At 45.1% G+C, this 17,212-nt stretch overlaps 2 protein-coding genes and 1 long non-coding RNA gene across 5 annotated transcripts; 1 reads left to right on the forward strand and 2 right to left on the reverse strand.

Annotated features, from left to right (window-relative positions):
• Positions 1–8,340: 8,340 nt before the first annotated feature.
• On the reverse strand, positions 8,341–9,560 carry LOC6615401 (U-scoloptoxin(19)-Tl1a). Of its 2 annotated transcripts, none has more exons than XM_032714603.1 (3): positions 9,316–9,557; positions 9,103–9,252; positions 8,341–8,808 (listed from the first exon to the last, which is right to left on the reverse strand). In XM_032714603.1, exons 1-3 carry the CDS (start codon positions 9,425–9,427, stop codon positions 8,687–8,689), a joined length of 384 nt encoding a protein of 127 aa, XP_032570494.1. In that variant the 5' UTR covers positions 9,428–9,557; the 3' UTR covers positions 8,341–8,686. The 2 variants fall into 2 exon arrangements, with proteins under 2 accessions (XP_032570494.1, XP_002039783.1); XM_002039747.2 differs by lacking the exon at positions 8,341–8,808 and adding an exon at positions 8,818–8,975 and having other exon boundaries at positions 9,316–9,560.
• A 1,419-nt stretch (positions 9,561–10,979) lies between these two features.
• On the reverse strand, positions 10,980–15,858 carry LOC6615402. Of its 2 annotated transcripts, XM_032714600.1 has the most exons (3): positions 15,277–15,847; positions 12,363–12,542; positions 10,980–11,626 (listed from the first exon to the last, which is right to left on the reverse strand). In XM_032714600.1, exons 1-3 carry the CDS (start codon positions 15,563–15,565, stop codon positions 11,214–11,216), a joined length of 882 nt encoding a protein of 293 aa, XP_032570491.1. In that variant the 5' UTR covers positions 15,566–15,847; the 3' UTR covers positions 10,980–11,213. The 2 variants fall into 2 exon arrangements, with proteins under 2 accessions (XP_032570491.1, XP_032570493.1); XM_032714602.1 differs by lacking the exon at positions 12,363–12,542 and having other exon boundaries at positions 15,277–15,858.
• LOC116800345 lies at positions 13,021–13,932 on the forward strand. Its single transcript, XR_004361277.1, has 2 exons — positions 13,021–13,557; positions 13,618–13,932. It is a non-coding gene; the product is annotated as an uncharacterized LOC116800345 (long non-coding RNA).
• Positions 15,859–17,212: the final 1,354 nt, after the last annotated feature.

Raw genomic sequence — 17,212 nt, forward strand, 5'->3', positions numbered from 1 at the left:
CTGCGAAAAAGAAAACAAGTAAACATTGAAATTATAATGTACATTTTAATGGCAATTATTCGTGGTGTGACATGCGTTTTTTACGCACCCAATAATAGGGCGGAAGTCCTTTTACTTTTGGAGCGAGGTGAAAGTATCGGGCAATCGGATTATTTGCCCAGGGATCGCCGAAATTATTGTCATTCCGGTCATGGCAAAAAGCGGAAACAACCTTTAATCCTGCGGGCCCAAGTCGCTTGTCTTTCAAATTGCTGCCGAAGCGGTGAGCTTGTTTGGTTTCATCAGGATGCGGCCGTGGCCATGGCATTCCCTGAATTCCGGTGAGATGACGGTGACGATGGCGATGACGGTGGTCGGAAGTGGCCATCGGCGCTTTGCTTCTAACCCGCCCTCCTTGACTTGCCCACACACACTCATACACGACCACCATCATACACTTTGGTTGGCCTCCTTGTTATTTCTGCAAAGGAAATGCGAACGTGAACTGCATGTCTGGCCTGGATTGGATTGGGCCGGCTAACAACCACCATCTACCAGCCAGTAGCTCCAACTGGGCCAGCATGGAGTCGGAGTTGGCAACACAACGGAGCGGAAATTAGAAGAAGCAAAAAAAAAACAGAAAACAGCAACGGAACTGGAAGAGAAACCTCTAAACCGTAGTCGCACCTGCCCATTACAATGAATCCTGCGGCAGAAATGCAAAAACAAGCTAACAGACTTGCAAGCATGGCCAAAGAAGCCCATATCATTGCATCAGCTGCATGAGATTCTGCATGGGATTCTGCATTCCGTGTGCTGAATGCAGGATAATGACTTGTTGCATTGGCGAGCTGACCGGATTGGCAGCTGCCCAGGCTCTTATCCTGGCGAACGGCAAATAAGAAGTCTTAGTTACACCCATCCATGTTCCGTATACAAGTCAAACAAGTAATCAAATTTAGACTATTCGGATGGCTCTTCAGTCACTGGATGATGTGCTCCATCTTTGTCATTTGCTGGTCTAAGTTCGGCATGCCGTATGTACAGAGAGCCCAATCTACTTGCAGAACCCACTCAATTTCTGCAAAGTTGCAAAAGCAATTACTTTTCGTTACAATTTTTGTGCTTCGTAAACATTTAATTTCCAATTTTAATTTGCTCCAATGCATTGCCACACACACACACACACAGAGGAGAGGAGACGAGGACGAGGCGGCTGAAGAAAGGAGCAGGAGGCAGAACCAATCGACATTGGGGACTGCTAGCTGAGGTCCTGCTGCAGCAAAGGATATGCCCTGCACTCCGCTCCGCCGCCCGGACTCATGTGGCTTGGGCTCCGTTTCTCATTTACATTAAATAAATATTGTACAATTGTATTGAGCATCTGGCAAAGGTGAGTCCCAGTCCGATGAAATGAGCTCTGACTCCGGTTCCGGTGGCAACTTCATCTTACGACTGCCCCCGCCCTCGCCACCGCCCACGCCCCGCCCCTCGCCATGCCGCTCGTGTAAATATTCCCAGAAAATAAAAGAATTTCATCTGACAAAAAAAGTGGGCTTTCAATGAATAAAAAGGGAATTGAAACGTTTTGCTGGTTCGATTTATGGAAATGCATGTTGCACATGTTGCCTCGCTCTGCTTGCAACTGCTGCAAAGCAGCACTGCACTTTGGCAGCATCGAAAATAGCCGAAATATTCGAATCTATATCCCTTCGACACATACGAAACCAAATATCAATTTCAATTGGACACCTGGCAGAGCGGTAGTTTACTCACAGACTCACCCAATTATGTTGTCCTTCAACTCCTCTATAAGGTATTAATTGTGAGATGAATATATCCTCCATTCGGTGCCGAAATCCTGTATTGTTCAAATATTTTTCCTTGTGTGCCTCTAAGTCGCCGCTTAGTCCTGATTGGAGTTCACTTTTTCCGCACCACTTGATTTGCCTTTTGGAAACATACAGTTTTTCCTGCCATTTTCTTTAAATTCCATCATTTTTTGCCATGTTTTTGCAGTTGTCCTCGCACACATACATACGATATCCTTTTTAATGGCTCAGTGGAGTCCTGATCCAATGACTTGTGATGTGCAAATGTTATCCTGTCTCCCAGGCTGTCTCTATCCGTCCGTCCATCCGTCTGTCTCCGCTCTGCATGTGTGTTTATAATTTACTTTGCTTTCTGACAAAAGGATTTTAAAACAATTATTTTAATGTTTTTCCCACACACGCACACACACACACATACACACACACAGGCAAGCAGGTACAGAGAAACAGACATTACGTCGAATTGAGTTGGTTTCATTGGGAAAATGTTAAAATGTCGAAATGACTTTTGTCATTTTTGGCTTTTAAATGCAATTTTTCTCTTCATTTAACATTGGCTCTGTCACGTATAATTCGGGCCAAATCGAAAACTTTATTTAATCAAACACAAACTCAAATGCAAATCCAACAAAAGTGCAATGTAAATAAATACAAAAAACCGACTGCATTCGTGTTTGCTGTTTTTGCATACACTTGCGATATTATATTTCGCAAAATTATCCACAGTTATGTAAAAGCCATTTTCTACAATTATTTATCGAAGCGTTAAACAAAATACAGAAATTAGATTATGATCCAAGTCAAAGGGGCGAAAATTCGCAACTCAATTGGATTTCGACTGAACTAAATGCCAAATAAAATGAGTTTAAATTACAGCTTTAACAATGCGCTACAATGATAAATGACTCTGGTGATTATGGTGATTATGGAGAAGGACGGCTCCTTCGCTGTAATCGCAATCGCACAACAAATCCCTAAGTAATTCCGCAGGATGGGCAAACACTTGCAGCGGTTTCCAGTTTCGAACCCTATCAAGATGGCCGCGGATGGCACAAAAGTAAGCAAATCATTAACATATCGCGCCAATGAAAATGCAAATGCAACACAAATTTCCCAGCCAGCCAGGATAACTGGCTCTTGCTCTTGCTCCTGCTCCTGCTCCAGCTCCTGCTCCTTTGCAGGACTTGGCCCGCCAGGATGACCGCTTGTCCGGTGGCTCATTAAAATGCGCTGCCATCTTGCGAAAGTGAAAAATTGCCCGGCCAAAGAAAAAATTGAAAGAATTGGAGGGAGAAGTCGTGGCAAGCGGAATAGGAGAGAGGAATAAATGGAAAAGAAAAACTTAGTTGAATTCAAAACGAATATGGAATACCCTAAGGCCCTGACCGCATTTCGATAAGAAAGTTACAGCTCGATAAGATACAATGAAATACAAATATTTCCAGGCAATAAATGCCACATTTAAGCTAAAATTGCTAATTGGTATTAGCAGATAAATTGAATAGTTAGTGTTACAACCTTCTTCCCAAGAACTACTTACCCCGAGAAAGGATATTTGGAGCAGCACAAGGGAGCCGAAAAAATCCTCAGCGGCTATTGCAGTCGTCGTCCTGCGCGAAGTGGAGGAAAACGAACCTGGCAAGGTGCTCCACTTAACTGCGAGCTGGTTGTTGTGGCAATTGTAGTGGTACATTTACGCATTGTTAGCAGATCGTAAAACAAATCTCATGAATATTACACAGATTTGTCTGTTTAATGCATTTCCAGGATGAAGAGTGGTCATGTTCCTTCCTTGGCTGCGGGTTATTGCCAGAGCGGAATCCTCAATCCCATAGTTCAGTTTAGCCGGAAAGGAGAAGTAGATGGGGTGGGAGAGGGGGAGAGGGTGAAAACTGGGAAAGGATGCCCCACGCCCCTGCCATCTTGTCCTGTCCGACGAGCGGTGCAGTCATGTGCAGGAATTAATTTTGCGATTACGCGTAATTACAGCCCGGAAAAAAGTCAACAAAGAAGGACGCGGCGCTGGCAGGAGCAAAACTTAATTGCGAGTAAGTGTTGCTTAATACTTATTATCTGCACTCGCGCCTCCGCCCCTTTTTTGGGGCGTGGTGTGCGGAAGGGGGGCGTGTCAGCGGCATTGCCGAAACTTAATTGTTAGCTTGCCGAAACTTTTCGACGCGATATTTAACCCTTTACTTTTTGTTGCTAATTAAAAAACTTTTGACGGATAAGGAGGCGCACAAAAAATGAAAAAGGAGCTGGGCGAAAAGCGAAAATGCGACATAGATATACATCTATATATATGTATGTATACATGTACGTATGGCTACGCGTCGGTTGTTTACACAAAAGCAATCATACGCCACGTTGCCCCGCCCAGTCATCCCGCGCAGCACTGTCGTCACTGTCAACAATACGACATCAAGGCGGATTTCCAGGCATTCGGTACTCTGACTACTGACGTTGCGTTGAAGTTTCATTAATTAGATAAAACTTTCTGCCATTTCCCCCACCCCCCTCCCCCCTCGTACATTGTTAATGACGCCAGCGAACGAGCTGCAAATTATTTGCACACAACAAAAGTCAAAAAGTTGAGCCAGGCGGAGCTGGCAATGTTTGAAAAGAAGTCAGTTCAGCCATGATGATATGATATGCCATAAAGCCAAGAAGGGGATCATTTTTGGGCAAAGCAAAGGAAAACTTCGCCCACCTGCGGCATTTTCCTTTTTATTTCGCCAATAATGAGAAAAGTCCAGAAAATTAGGTTTCAATTAGAAAGGAGGCAAGAAAGGGTGCTCAAGCCAAATCAGACCGAATAGAGCAAATAACCGAAAAAAAAAGAAGGAAACCCACCCGTTGCCACCCACATTCAGTGAGCTAATCAAGGAGCGAGGTGGTGAGCAAAGAAAAACCGGAAACGCCGTGCCAATCAAATTAAAAAAAAAGGACCACATTAAGTAACCCCCGGGATGGGATGCGAATGGGAAAAGATGTAAGACATGGATGAGTTCCTGGGAATCCTGCGGAAGATGAATTTTTAATTTGTTGCTGTTGCTTCCCGTTTTAATTGTTGTTGACAGACTGAGTGACTGACTGACTGGCTGACAGCGTAATTTACAATCCTTTCTCCCCATGCCAGCTTAGAAACTCCGCCCGGGCCACGCGAGTGATGGAAATTTTAATTAAAGAAATTGCGGCTAATCCCGTTACAAAAAATGAAGATTCCGCCCCGGGGGCCCAGCACTTCGCTGTGGCTGCAACACATCCAAAAAAAAAAAATAAAAAATTGTAGCTAATTGTGCGGGAATTTCAACGGGGTTAATACACATATAACCCCTTCAATCCATCAGCAATCTACCCATGTACGCATGAATATGGCATTTGTATATCTTGCACACATCAAAAGGTGAAGCAACATCTCCGGAAAAATCCTTGCCTCTCTGGCTTATGGAAACATTTCCAATTTCACTTTCATTTACTCGCTTTTAATGGTATTATCCACAAAGGGGGCTTGTTGTTCAGGTGGCAGGGGCTATGGGGTGGTTACCCACCCCCCAACTGCCTTGTATTTGTCAAAGGATTTTGAGTAATTTCATTTTATGCCATTTGCACATCAATTTGCATCAAAATTTCAAATTCGTAGGATGGTCGAGGGACCACAATGGAGCACTGTCATAAAGTGCCACTTAAAAGTTAAGTCCCACGACTAAGCACACTTAAAACTATTTAACTATGAGCTAGTATCAATAGTAAATATAAGATAATAGGGTGGCAGTTTCCTCTTAATTCACATTTACATAACCATTACTTATATTACTTACCAGATTAGGTATTTTCATTACTTCTGAAGTTATTTTTATGCACTTCCTTGCAATTAATGTTCTACTTTTGACACATACTGTTTGTGTGTGGTTAAGGAAAATGTGATGTCGTGTTGACATTGTGCGGACCATAAAACCGGGTTTACCTAACCCAAATATTTGGCAGCAAACAACGCAGAGCTTAACCTGTTGATCCTGGCCAAAAACGAGTTTAAATACGTGCCAAAAAAAAATGAGCTAACAAAATAATTGCAATTTATGGCCAACAGCTGCTCTCAAAGCAGCTTCCATCACAATGGAATGGCCATTATTTCAGTTATATTAAATGATGGATTATTTGGACGCGAGAGCTTCAGCTGAATGTTCAACCCTCATACATTTTATTGCGATGAAGGAAAGATTCTCAGCGCATAAGAAATTAACTTAAAAAGTCATTTTGCCGGCAAAGGATGAGCTGCGAGCCAGGGGAAAAAGGATTAATTGCATGAGGAGCTCCTCCGAACCCCTCCACCACGACAACACGAAGTGCACGCGGCCGTGAAGTGCATATCCTGGATTTTCCATAAGCCATTGACTTGCCATATCCTTTTGGCCAGACCCAGGATCCAGGATACATCCAGCCAACCAACCAGCCAACCAGCCAGCCAGCCAACCAGTCAGGCCGGCATGTGTGTGCTCTGGCGGATCCGTATTTTTTAATAGTGTTCCGTGTGCCTCTTGGCGTTAATTTATGCCACAAAATCATTTTCTTTTATACTCTCCACACTACCAGCCACATGTGAAAATAAAAATTAAAAAAGTGCAAAATATAAAAAGGCAAAGGACGAAGGAGCGGAGCGCGGCGGAGTGGCATGGAGATGCAAATTGCGTTGCACTGGCCGCAGGATATGAGACGCAAACGCCAACGCAGTTTTATGTCAAGTGCAAAATGAGTGCGAACTATGACACGAAATATGAGCGTATCTGAATCTGAGCCTTATCCCCCCCCCCCCCCCCCCCACTCCACAGTCCGTAATCCCCCGACGCCCCAACGCCCCCTAAAATGCCGCACACCAAGTTTTATTAGTTTCTCTGTGTCGCAAATGCGACACAAATAAAAGAAAATAAATCGGGATTAGCTCGCAAAAATGAAATCGAAAACGTAAACAAATGCAAAGAGTGAAAAAAAGCTAAAAAAAAAAAAAAACACATAAATAATTTATAATATGCCGTGCCGCCCGGTGATGATGAGCCGCCCTGATAAGCCGCACATGAAAAAAACAAAACCAAAGTACCTACAAAATATTACGCCAAACTCGACTCGGCAGCGATCGGATCGCATCGGCTTGGGTTTTTTGGATTCGGACTCGGATTGGGATTGGGTTTATGGATTGGAATTGGGTTCGAGTTCGGGTTCAGGTTCAATCGGCAGCGATTTCTCAGACCTACTGCACAACTTATGCAATCTAAGACGCAGTACGTCGCTTTGATATGCGCTGATTTACTCAATTGTGCCGCCCATGAATGTGTGCGAGAGTATATGGCATCGCACATAGTACACATAGTCCGGCCGGAATGCACACGCCTTGATTCCGCTCCATATGCTGATATAGATCGCGAATAGTGTCCGGACAAGGCCGATGGTTTCACTGTCACTGGCATTGGCGGGTTAAGTGCCATGACAATGAATTCGATGCAGCGAGAGTGATGCAATGCACTCAGTCAAGGTCAGGATAGGTTTCCAGGCTGGAAAAAGTCCGAGTCATGTGCCATCTTAATTCCATCAAAGATACAATATGGAAAGGTAGCTCGCGCTACTTCCTTTCTTATATTACACATCTGAGCGATGTTTCTGGAACTTCAGTTAATAGTTTGGAATTTCATGCAACCATGATTTGTTCAAGAGCAGGGAATATGCAATTATACCATCAGTACTCCATTTCAATGGTTCATTAATCATGCCTCGTTTTAAAAAGCAACTAATAAAATGTACCTATACTAATTTAGTCTTATTTCATTCACGTTTTTGCCACTTACATTCCACTACGAACCATCGATATATGGTAGACACATGTTGGCGCCTCAATGCCGCCCTGCATACGAATTCATTCAACTCAAGAGCGCTGGCCAAATCAAATCGAACTAAACTTAAGTGACCCCGTCGAGCGGCCGACCGCCCAACTATAAATAACCGAGTGGAATAAGCGTCCAAACATTAGCAATGAAATCATGCAAACCGAAAGATACAGATACAAACAGATATCGGGGAGCACAGAAAAGCAAGGCATGCGCGGCACATGGACGTGGATGCTATATCTTTGCGATGCGTGGCAAGGTCGTTTATTTCGGTTGAGAACTGTTTGGAAAATATTCCAAACTGTATTTATAGCAGGCGGTCCAAGGATCGAACTGATCTTCGTGTTTTGAACTTGACATTGAATGTTGGCGGAGCGATAAGCTGTTGTTTTCAATTGCCGTCTTCAACTTTTGTGATTCACACTGACCCATCATCTCTGGAATTAGTTTGTCGATGATGCGGCTATTGTTTTCGTTCCCAATCCCGATCCCGATTCGGGGCACTTCGATCACCCAACTGTACTTGGGGCACGTGACGGCCGAGCTCCCAGATGATAAGCGGTTCAGAACTGGGGGCGGTCAGCTGATCATACCAGTATGTACATACTTACATAATCCTCAGATACGTGACCGCTCGAGTGAATAGAGATTTGTTTTGGAAAATATTTACAATGCATTTATTGGAAGCAGTCAAATATTTCACATTGTGGGTAGTTTTGGGGTTCTTAAGATGTCATACAAAATTATTCGTACAATATAATTAATATACATATAGTTAAATAAATACATGTTTATGTACGGTGTGTGTGTGTGTACAGAGGAAAGACACAGCCAAATTAGTTTCAATCCGCTCAGCGCTCAATTTAATTTTTCGAAAATTCTAGAAGTCTCGAATATAGACTTTAGGTATTCGAATTGTCACTCTGACTTGCCCAACTTGTTAAGATTTGGCGATGCTGTTCCTCTGCACGGGTATGTGTGTGGTGTGGTTAAGTATAACTAAATCAGGACGCAGCAGACTTGGCCATTCTTGCAATCCAAACCGGGTCGCAGGAGCCTCTGGTGGCAACGGTCCATGCACTGTCCCAGGTGTTCCGCACAGGGCGCTGGTCTGACCGGCACTGCAACGGCAATGGGATGACGTTTGACGTTTTCGAGGGCAATGGGACACACAGAATGGATCGGGTTGTCGGGGGTTAGTGGCGATATTCGGGTAATTCGGTAACGATGCCAATTTGATTGTGGTTAGATTTTTAGCGGTGCGAAGCAGGCGTTGGGTTTGATCGGACTAATGGGGGTTTTCGGATATTTTGGGGGTTTTTTAGGATATTTTGGGATATTTTGGGGATTGTTTGGGATTTTTGCAGGTTTTAAGCAGGATGGTACACACAGCAGAGAACCAGCAATCTACTCACGTTCGTAGCAGCACTCCACGCCCTCTCCGGCACTCGTGGGACACAATCCCTTGTTCGAGGTGGGTTCGATGCAGTCCGACTCCGCGACGCACAGTCCTCCGACCATGACGCACTGTCGGTCATTGGGATACACACGCACACCCTGCAGCACTGCGATTTGAATGGGTTAAGTGGTAGTTCGCTATGGCCGCCTGATCCACATCGCACACTTACTGTAGTAATTGGGGTCATTCACATCGTTTGTCTCGATGTTGGCCTGAGCCTGGTGCAGCAGCAGGATGCTGCTCACCAGCAGGCAGCACAGCAAGCTCCTTCTCGGCGACATATTGGGCTATTTGGGTATTCGGCTGTACTACCGGGCGTATGCGTGATACGTCTAGAATTTCGATCTGATTCGCTATGCTTTGGGCAGCAGTAATCCACTTCCTCTCGATGGCGCGGTTAGCGTTCAACTGATCCCAGCTAATTACGCCACAGAGGCTTTTCAACGAAAAATTACTTGCCGACGGAGAGTGGGAGAGCAACAGCGCGAGAGGGAGAAAGAGCGAGCGTTTTTGCACAACTAGAAGCGGAGAAAGAGAAAGATTGTCGAGTGTGAGAGGGCGGGACGACGGGAGGAAGTCGAGGAAGTGCCGTTCAATTGAAGACCGTGAGAGAGTTTAGAAAATTGGCCAACTCCGATCGGCTTCGGCTTCATCCGCATCAATCAGCAACGCTCTTGAGTGCACGCAGAGAAAATGAGAGTGCGTTGTTATGATTATTGTTGTTGTTAGCTTGTACAGTGTATCAGTGGTTAATATTTACATATCCATAAACGCGTTTCAACACTGAAAGAAAACCGTAATAATGATGCAGCAGTAGTGATATGCATAGGAAACAGAATGCATAATGATGATTTAGTATTTAGTATAAAGAGCTCTTCTGTTATGACTAGCACCGTATAGCAATAGGTAAATGCTTTTTAACATTACATTTACAGCTCTGAAATTTCTCGCGGTGCACTGGAGATCGCCCAATGAATGGACCCACAATCAAGCGCTCAACTCGGGCCACCAATCAACGGGGCAATCAACGACCATCGGCGCGGAGCGGGCGCAAGTACAAGAACCGCATTGAGCGGGGCGTAACGTGATTTTACTGCAATCCGATCTGGTTTGGCACAAACATCTTGCTATCATCTTGCTCCGCCAGCGGAGCTCAGTTCTTGTCGGCGGTGTTTGTGTAATTTTCGAAAACAATTTGTGTGAATTATGTGTGTGGAAAGTAAACAAACGCCGAAGAATCGAAATATTACGCATACGCGGTGTGCTGGCTGTGCCCCAGAAACAACAACAGGTCTGTTTTGGGCCAGATGTTACCTTCACCCGATCTAAACAACGGCGGCTGGAAAGAAATTGAAATTCACTGGAATCGATCAATGAATGGAACCGAACGCCTGACCCTGAGCACCCAAATGGCAATGGGAGAGGGAAGTGCCTTATTTATGTTTGCTTAACTTGCTCCATTATTTGGCCAGCGCAGTGTTCAAACAAACAGTGTATTTTATCTTGGATAAACGCACGGCGGGCACTTCAACTCCAGATCACCTGGTACTGAATGAAGGCTTCAGTTTCAGGCCTTGTCAATCCCAATCCGTTCGCATCAAGTGTAAGTCACCATCAGAACGGGAAAGTTCCCCGAACGTAATCAGTTTTGAATTCGTTTCGCCCGAAAGCTTTTAGCCGAGCGAAACTAAACGGTTTTGGTCTTCGGAATCCGTTTGCTCGAAAGCTTTTGCCAAGCAAGTTGCCAGATAACCACCAACTTTGAATATTCCCCAATAAGCCCCTGATTAACTGGAAAGCCGAGTTCTTGGAAAACATGGAGCACACATTCTGTTGGATGAATCATTTACGATATGGCTATGATTTATTAGACTTAATTACTTAATCATCTACTTTCAGTTGAACTGGCATTTGAATGCATATGCGCACACAGATATCTTTCATTATCAGTCTTTTTGTGGGGATCTTACGACATCTAATACTTGGCCCTTTGCCATAAACAGCAAATATCACAGAGTCGGAATAGGAAGGCCGGATCCAGGGATCCACCGTCGGCTTATCGGTTGGTTAGTCAGCGGACTTCTGCAGTTCATTGACGATGATCACATCGCAGGTGACTGCGGCTGGCAATGGGCTGGATGTTGGGGGCGGCGTACCCGACGGTGGAGCACCCATTTCACCGGCCTTGTTGCTAAACGGTATCACAAACACGCTCGTCTTGGCCGCGTGCTGCATCTTGATTACCGTATCGTAGCTGGGAGGCGCAAACTCGCTGTAGGATGGCGAGGGCGTGGGTGGTGCCCGCAGACCCTCGGTGGACTGACCTCCGGCGGGACGACGCCTCATGTCGCGGCATCTGCGATCCGAACAGGCCATCAGCATGAAGAAGGCGGCCAGGGCCAGGAACGTGGCCACATACCACACAATAGTGATCACATCCATCGCCGTCTGGGACAGATCGTTGGGCGACTCGACGACAGCTGAAAGTGTTAGGTATTAATTAGTTGTGATCGTGACTAGTATAGCGTTCATATTGCAGGCAAAACATAGACAAATCCTCCCACTCTAATTGGAACCTAAGGCCCAGACTCTGACTCTACATGGAAATAACTAGAATGGCTAGAATTTCATCCCAGCAGCAAAGTTTACTGGCGGACATCAAGTTATCAGTTGGTGGTGTTGTGCTTCTAGTCACGAATTGTGGGTCTGTACTATAAACTTTATGACGAAACTGCTCGATTCGCAATACTGTCGCGTCATCGAACTACGCTAATGGCTTAAATGGCCCATTGATAGGGGCTAACCCCAGTGGCGGGTATATAGTAATTAGCCGGGAATTGTTGTTGATTGCCGGTTTCAAGGGTCCACTGAAATTAAGATATTACCGGTGGGCGAGTGTTACGAGGGTTACAAATGTTTATGGCAGTTGAAATGGGTTGCTCAATCCTTTACGTTTACTTTGTACTCAAGTTTACTATCAAAGTAATCAGTGACGTTTTGTAGCAAACCTTATCGATATAAATCACTTTAATTTATTCTTTAACATTGATAAGACTCTAAAAATAAGTGGATGAGTTTTTTTTGACAGTTGAAGTGAAATAGAAATCATTGTAAATTCATTACTTCAAGAATCAAAATATTAGTTTCTGAATAGAACCATTTACTCAAAGTATCTTTTTCTAGCTGCATTTAGTATTGCATCCTTCAGATACTCACTGTTCTTGTAGACAATAATACGCGTGTTGTTCGAGATGGTGTCGGGCAACAATTCCACCTCGGTGGTTCCGTTGGCGTTCGTCAGGTTGTAGGGCAGTGGGCGGGCGGACTCGTTGAGAACGTTCTCCAGGCTGAAGAGATACGACTGGCCGTCTACGCAGCACGAGCTGGCGATGATAACTGAAAGGAAACAAAACGGCCACGCCGAACCAAACCAAACCGCACCGAAACGAATCGAATCGAATTGAATCGGAAAGAGGGCGGCAGGGAGGGGAACGGAGCGAAGCGGACGAGCTGTATTAGCGATATTATGGTATCAGGAAATAAGACAGAGCGGTGAGCTCACTGATAGCTTATCATCGCCACTCTGCGCCGTGCGAACGAACGGATCTTCCTCCATGTGGGAGTGATCAAGTCAAACATCTTCATCGGCGACTGATAAGGAATCTAAATATAACCAGTGCCAGCAGGGTGTTTCCCCCCCGTAAATGGATCGCTTAATAATCTCAGCCAATCGGGCGACTAGGTTTACGGCCAAAAGCCACTTGACGATAAGGCCCTCCATGACGACCCGGTGTCTGTGACGGCTTTTGGGTATATCTCCAGCCCTGATACGGCTGGAGATCTCTAGTTACTGCGGCTAGTGGGGTAGGTGTTAGTCCGCCCACAATGCGCGGGCATTATCTTCCTGGTTGCGGTTTGCAAAATATTTTGACGCACCCATCACAAACACAAACACCATAAAAGCCCGTTAAGCTGCCGCCAATAAAACATGGCTATCTCATTTAAAGCCCATTCGATGAGTTGGCAACCAAGTTTGCGCACTTCTTTGGCGGCGGCCATATTTCACCATCGAAGGTGCGTTCGCTCTTGGAACGGGATGGATCGCTGGAGTCGCACACGGCACACCATCTTTATTTTGAGACCAAGTATCTTTACAACGCCTGTCAATTGCGTGTAATTACCTGATTGCGCGCCCATCACTTCGCTATCAATTTCACCACCCAGCTGATGAAATTTCGGTCGTACGAAATCGTTGACCTAGGTTGGAAATGTGACGAGTCTCGATGGGAGCGACAGCTGGTCAATTCCATGAGCAACTTTTGTAGTGTCAGTCCAGGGGAAAGTTGCGCAACTGACTATGAGATTATTCATCCGCCCCGTTGTCTAGCCAAAAAATGTAATTGCTTAATAGGTAGGTGAATGAATTGCAGTAACACCTCATCTCTCAAATCACTTGATCTTCTTTTATTAGGGTCGAGAAAGTCGTTGGAAACTCCGGTCTGGAAAAAAATTAGCTGAATGGAATCGTCGTGACAACTTTCTGACAACATTTGGATTCATCTAGAGTCTAGATTCTAGTCCAAATGGTCATGTGTGAAAACACAGATGTGGAATCTTTCTGCTAGTCGAAAACAAATATTTTCCACGCTGATAAGACCGAAAGGCATCTCCGGAGCTAACTGAATATGTAACCAGGTAATTAGGAGCAGACCTGGACAACCCTGCTCCACTTCTGCAAGCACCACAAACTAGATTAAAGCACTTGATATGTGGCCGCTAAAAATAACTGCCAAAGCTAATGTTTTTCTTGGGGGAGAGTTTCCAGTCAACAGCGGATAATTGGCGCTGGTGGATCGGGTGGGTTCGCTTATTTATAGAGTGTCGAGTTCGTGGTGATAAGGCGGCGGTAAAGGAACGCATGCAAACACCATTGGAACGCCAAACAAAACGAACCCAGTGGAAGTGGAAAAACAAGCGGGCACAACAAAATATTAGCAATTAAATTCTAATTAGCCACTAATGGGAAAACGTGCTGGAGTCAACGTCAGCAATTCCACTTCACTGCTGCGGTGGCACCTGTGCAAACGGACCATTGGACATGGGATACGGTATATGGTATCCACATTGGTATTGTTTGGCCCGCATGCCATGTGCTCGCTCGGCTAATGTATACAAGCACCTTGAACCCGCTCTCCGCTCAAGAAATCGAATTTCGGGAATTTCCGTGAGTGGTTGCCATTATGCCCGAGTTGGGTGGCTTAGTTGGGAGTAGAGTACATCGCCCCACCATAATAACGCCGTTTATCATTAGCATTTGGGGCTTGCCAGTGACTTTGGCTTAACCGGTTTTCATAACTTGCGGGAAAATTGCAGGTCTAGTAACCGCAGGCTCCTCCCCCCACTTTAGTGAAATGTCAACGGAACGAGGGGCTTTTACTTTGATTCGCTTGGATGATATTTATGGGGCGATCACATGTCGGCTAATGCCGGCTATCATATCTTATCTAACGGGCTTAGCAGATGAGGGGATCGTAAAGACATCGTTAACTGGTTTACGACGTCTGGATGGAGGCCCAAGATGATATGGTCTTGACGCCAGAAGTTCCTCAAACACACAGGCTATAATGGTAATTGCGTGTGATAATACTAGCTTAATAGCTATAAAGAAAATTGTTTTATGGCTTGTAGAAGCTCAGTTGCTCTTCGGAAACTATATCTTTGTACTGAAACTAATAAGCAGCTGCTCAATCAAGTCTCGATTGTGTTTGTTTGGAGGGGCAATCCATTAATCATAATCGACCGTTTAATAATATTTATGAGGCTTTAATGCCAGGCAAACCGTCACCAGTTACGCCAAGAATGAATTAAGCAATCAGTAGTGATATTTCCTGTTTTTTTTTTATTTTAAGCATACTATAGCTTAGAACGACTAGTTCCATGGGATAATTGGCCGTACTATAAGGAATACCTTTCCCACACAAACATTCCCTGCTATTGAGCATTATCGGTATGTGTAGGTACTTGCAATCAGCTAGAGTTTGTGGAAGTTCACGTTCGCATAATTAGCATATGCTAATACATAGATATATACATAGGTATAGTATCCAGAGAAGGCCTGTCCCAGACTCACCTATCATAATGGGCCACATTGTATGGATCCGGCTGTTGCTACTGCTGCTCAGGTAACTCGGAATGTTGTTTGTTTTTGGTTCACACACTTGTCGGCTTGAATTGCAATCAATGAATTTCCATAAATCGTTCACTTCACTGAGAACTGCACCGGGCAATTGGGAACGGCGGCGGGCTTGGACTTGACTTGGACTTGGACTTGACTTGGATGCGGATGCGGACTGACCGCCGTATCGAATCGATCTTTCAGCTTCAACTGTGTGTCGCAGACTGAGCGCGTCGCTCGCCATGCCGACAGCTTTTAGCCGGAGCTGCTCTTGCTGCTGTTGATTCCATCGCTGCCAGCGTCTTTGTGTGGCCCCCCGTGCGTATGAGTCACGCGCTCTCCGCCGGGCGAGAAAGTGTAGTAGTGATTCCAGCGATTGGCGGAACTGGTTAGAGCAACGTATATAATTGCTGGCCAAAACATCAAACAATGCGTTCTGGAGGCGGAGGTGCTAGCTCCGTTGCCACCGCCAAGCCCATGAATGATTAGAACGTGGTTCCGTTCGGGTTCTCCGACTAGGATGTTTTCATACAAATCTCCTTTATGCAAAGAAGCAAAGTTTAATTTTTTAATGGTTTTATTACTATTTCGGCTAGTAACCACGCGGATAGAAAGCATGAGTAATAAATGAGAAACCCATTGAATTTTAAAATTAATATATAAAAGAGTTAATAAATATTGATCTTGCTATACGAAAATAATCTTCTTGCTGCGCAGTTTATGCAAAATGTCATTGTGGGCTGTAAAATTATCAATGTTAAAGAAGTGACAATGTGTCGCTGATAAGGAATATGTGATAAGAAAAGCTAATAAATTATAATTAATGTTGGTTGTTTATGCCCTTTGTGTGTAGGTCTTACATGCGCGCTTAAATTAACAAATGTTGCCTTTTCGCCTTTAAGAACATCACGAATATCGGTTAAGGTATGAGCCGCACCTCAGTTCGCAGATCCTTAGTTACCTTAGTTATTTTTAAAGCTCAAGAACTGCGAAAGTGGCCCAAGGAACTCTCTGCTCCGCTCTGCTTAGGGTTATTTTTGGGCGTGAACTCACACCTACACGCCCCTCAGCGAGGTGCTAATACGCTATGTGAATTTCGCGATCCGACCAAGTGGAGGCGTCAGAAGAAGATGGAGTGAAATTTCTAGGATCCCCCAGGGGTCCGCGATTCGGGTGATGGATGGATGGTGGAGCGGTCAAACTCCTTATCAGGGTGCTTGACACGAATTAAGGCCAATCTATGAGCGACGGAGTGATTTGAGTTCGACCCTGAACTTGATGAATAGATCGAGGGGTCGATCGATCGAGCTGCTCGGCTCTTTTGTGTGCGTGTTATAATTGGCACCTGGGCGTTATATATAGAGATGTATCCGTGGAGCAGCTACCGGTTGCCAAGAGGGCTGCACATTCGCTAATTGAATGGCATACTGCGACTCCAAGTCAATTGGACAATTGTGGGCCGACATTGAACGGGGGCACAGATTGGTCAGCAAATTGTCTCGCAGCTACGATGGCAATAACCAGTTTGGTCAATTGTGACGAGTCAACGACCAGGCGACCCCAGCACGTGCCGCATCCAACGCGATCCATCCATAATGATGTACATACATACATGGTTGGTAACAAAGGCAAATCTAATTCAGAGCAGTGAGCGGACCAGCATTGATTAACCCACGATATGACGCAGTGGCAGTAACGCAGTTCCTCTAGTCGTGACCAAACGCCGATTGCTGGGCAGATGAGTTGGTGGTGCGGGAGATCGGTTTGCCGGTTCGACAGGTTATTGGATAAGGCACGTGCTGATTCACGATGTGTGTCACCATGTGATGAAACCGCCACCCTGCAACTGGGAATGCTCAGCGAAGAGTGGGGTAATTCCCAGCCGCACTTT

This window comes from Drosophila sechellia, chromosome 2R, assembly GCF_004382195.2.
Source record: "Drosophila sechellia strain sech25 chromosome 2R, ASM438219v1, whole genome shotgun sequence".
NCBI classification, from domain to species: Eukaryota; Metazoa; Arthropoda; class Insecta; order Diptera; family Drosophilidae; genus Drosophila; species Drosophila sechellia.

Excerpts from the sequence above, each read along its gene's own strand:
- LOC6615402 (XM_032714600.1), bottom strand. The coding sequence starts at position 15,565 with ATGGCGAGCGACGCGCTCAGTCTGCGACACACAGTTGAAGCTGAAAGA. Across the intron at positions 12,543-15,276 it reads AATGTGGCCCATTATGATAG|TTATCATCGCCAGCTCGTGC; the intron begins GTGAGTCTGGGA and ends GTTTCCTTTCAG. Across the intron at positions 11,627-12,362 it reads TATTATTGTCTACAAGAACA|CTGTCGTCGAGTCGCCCAAC; the intron begins GTGAGTATCTGA and ends TAACACTTTCAG.
- LOC6615401 (XM_032714603.1), bottom strand. The coding sequence starts at position 9,427 with ATGTCGCCGAGAAGGAGCTTGCTGTGCTGCCTGCTGGTGAGCAGCATC. Across the intron at positions 9,253-9,315 it reads GAATGACCCCAATTACTACA|TGCTGCAGGGTGTGCGTGTG; the intron begins GTAAGTGTGCGA and ends TTCAAATCGCAG. Across the intron at positions 8,809-9,102 it reads CGTGGAGTGCTGCTACGAAC|TGCCGGTCAGACCAGCGCCC; the intron begins GTGAGTAGATTG and ends TTGCCGTTGCAG.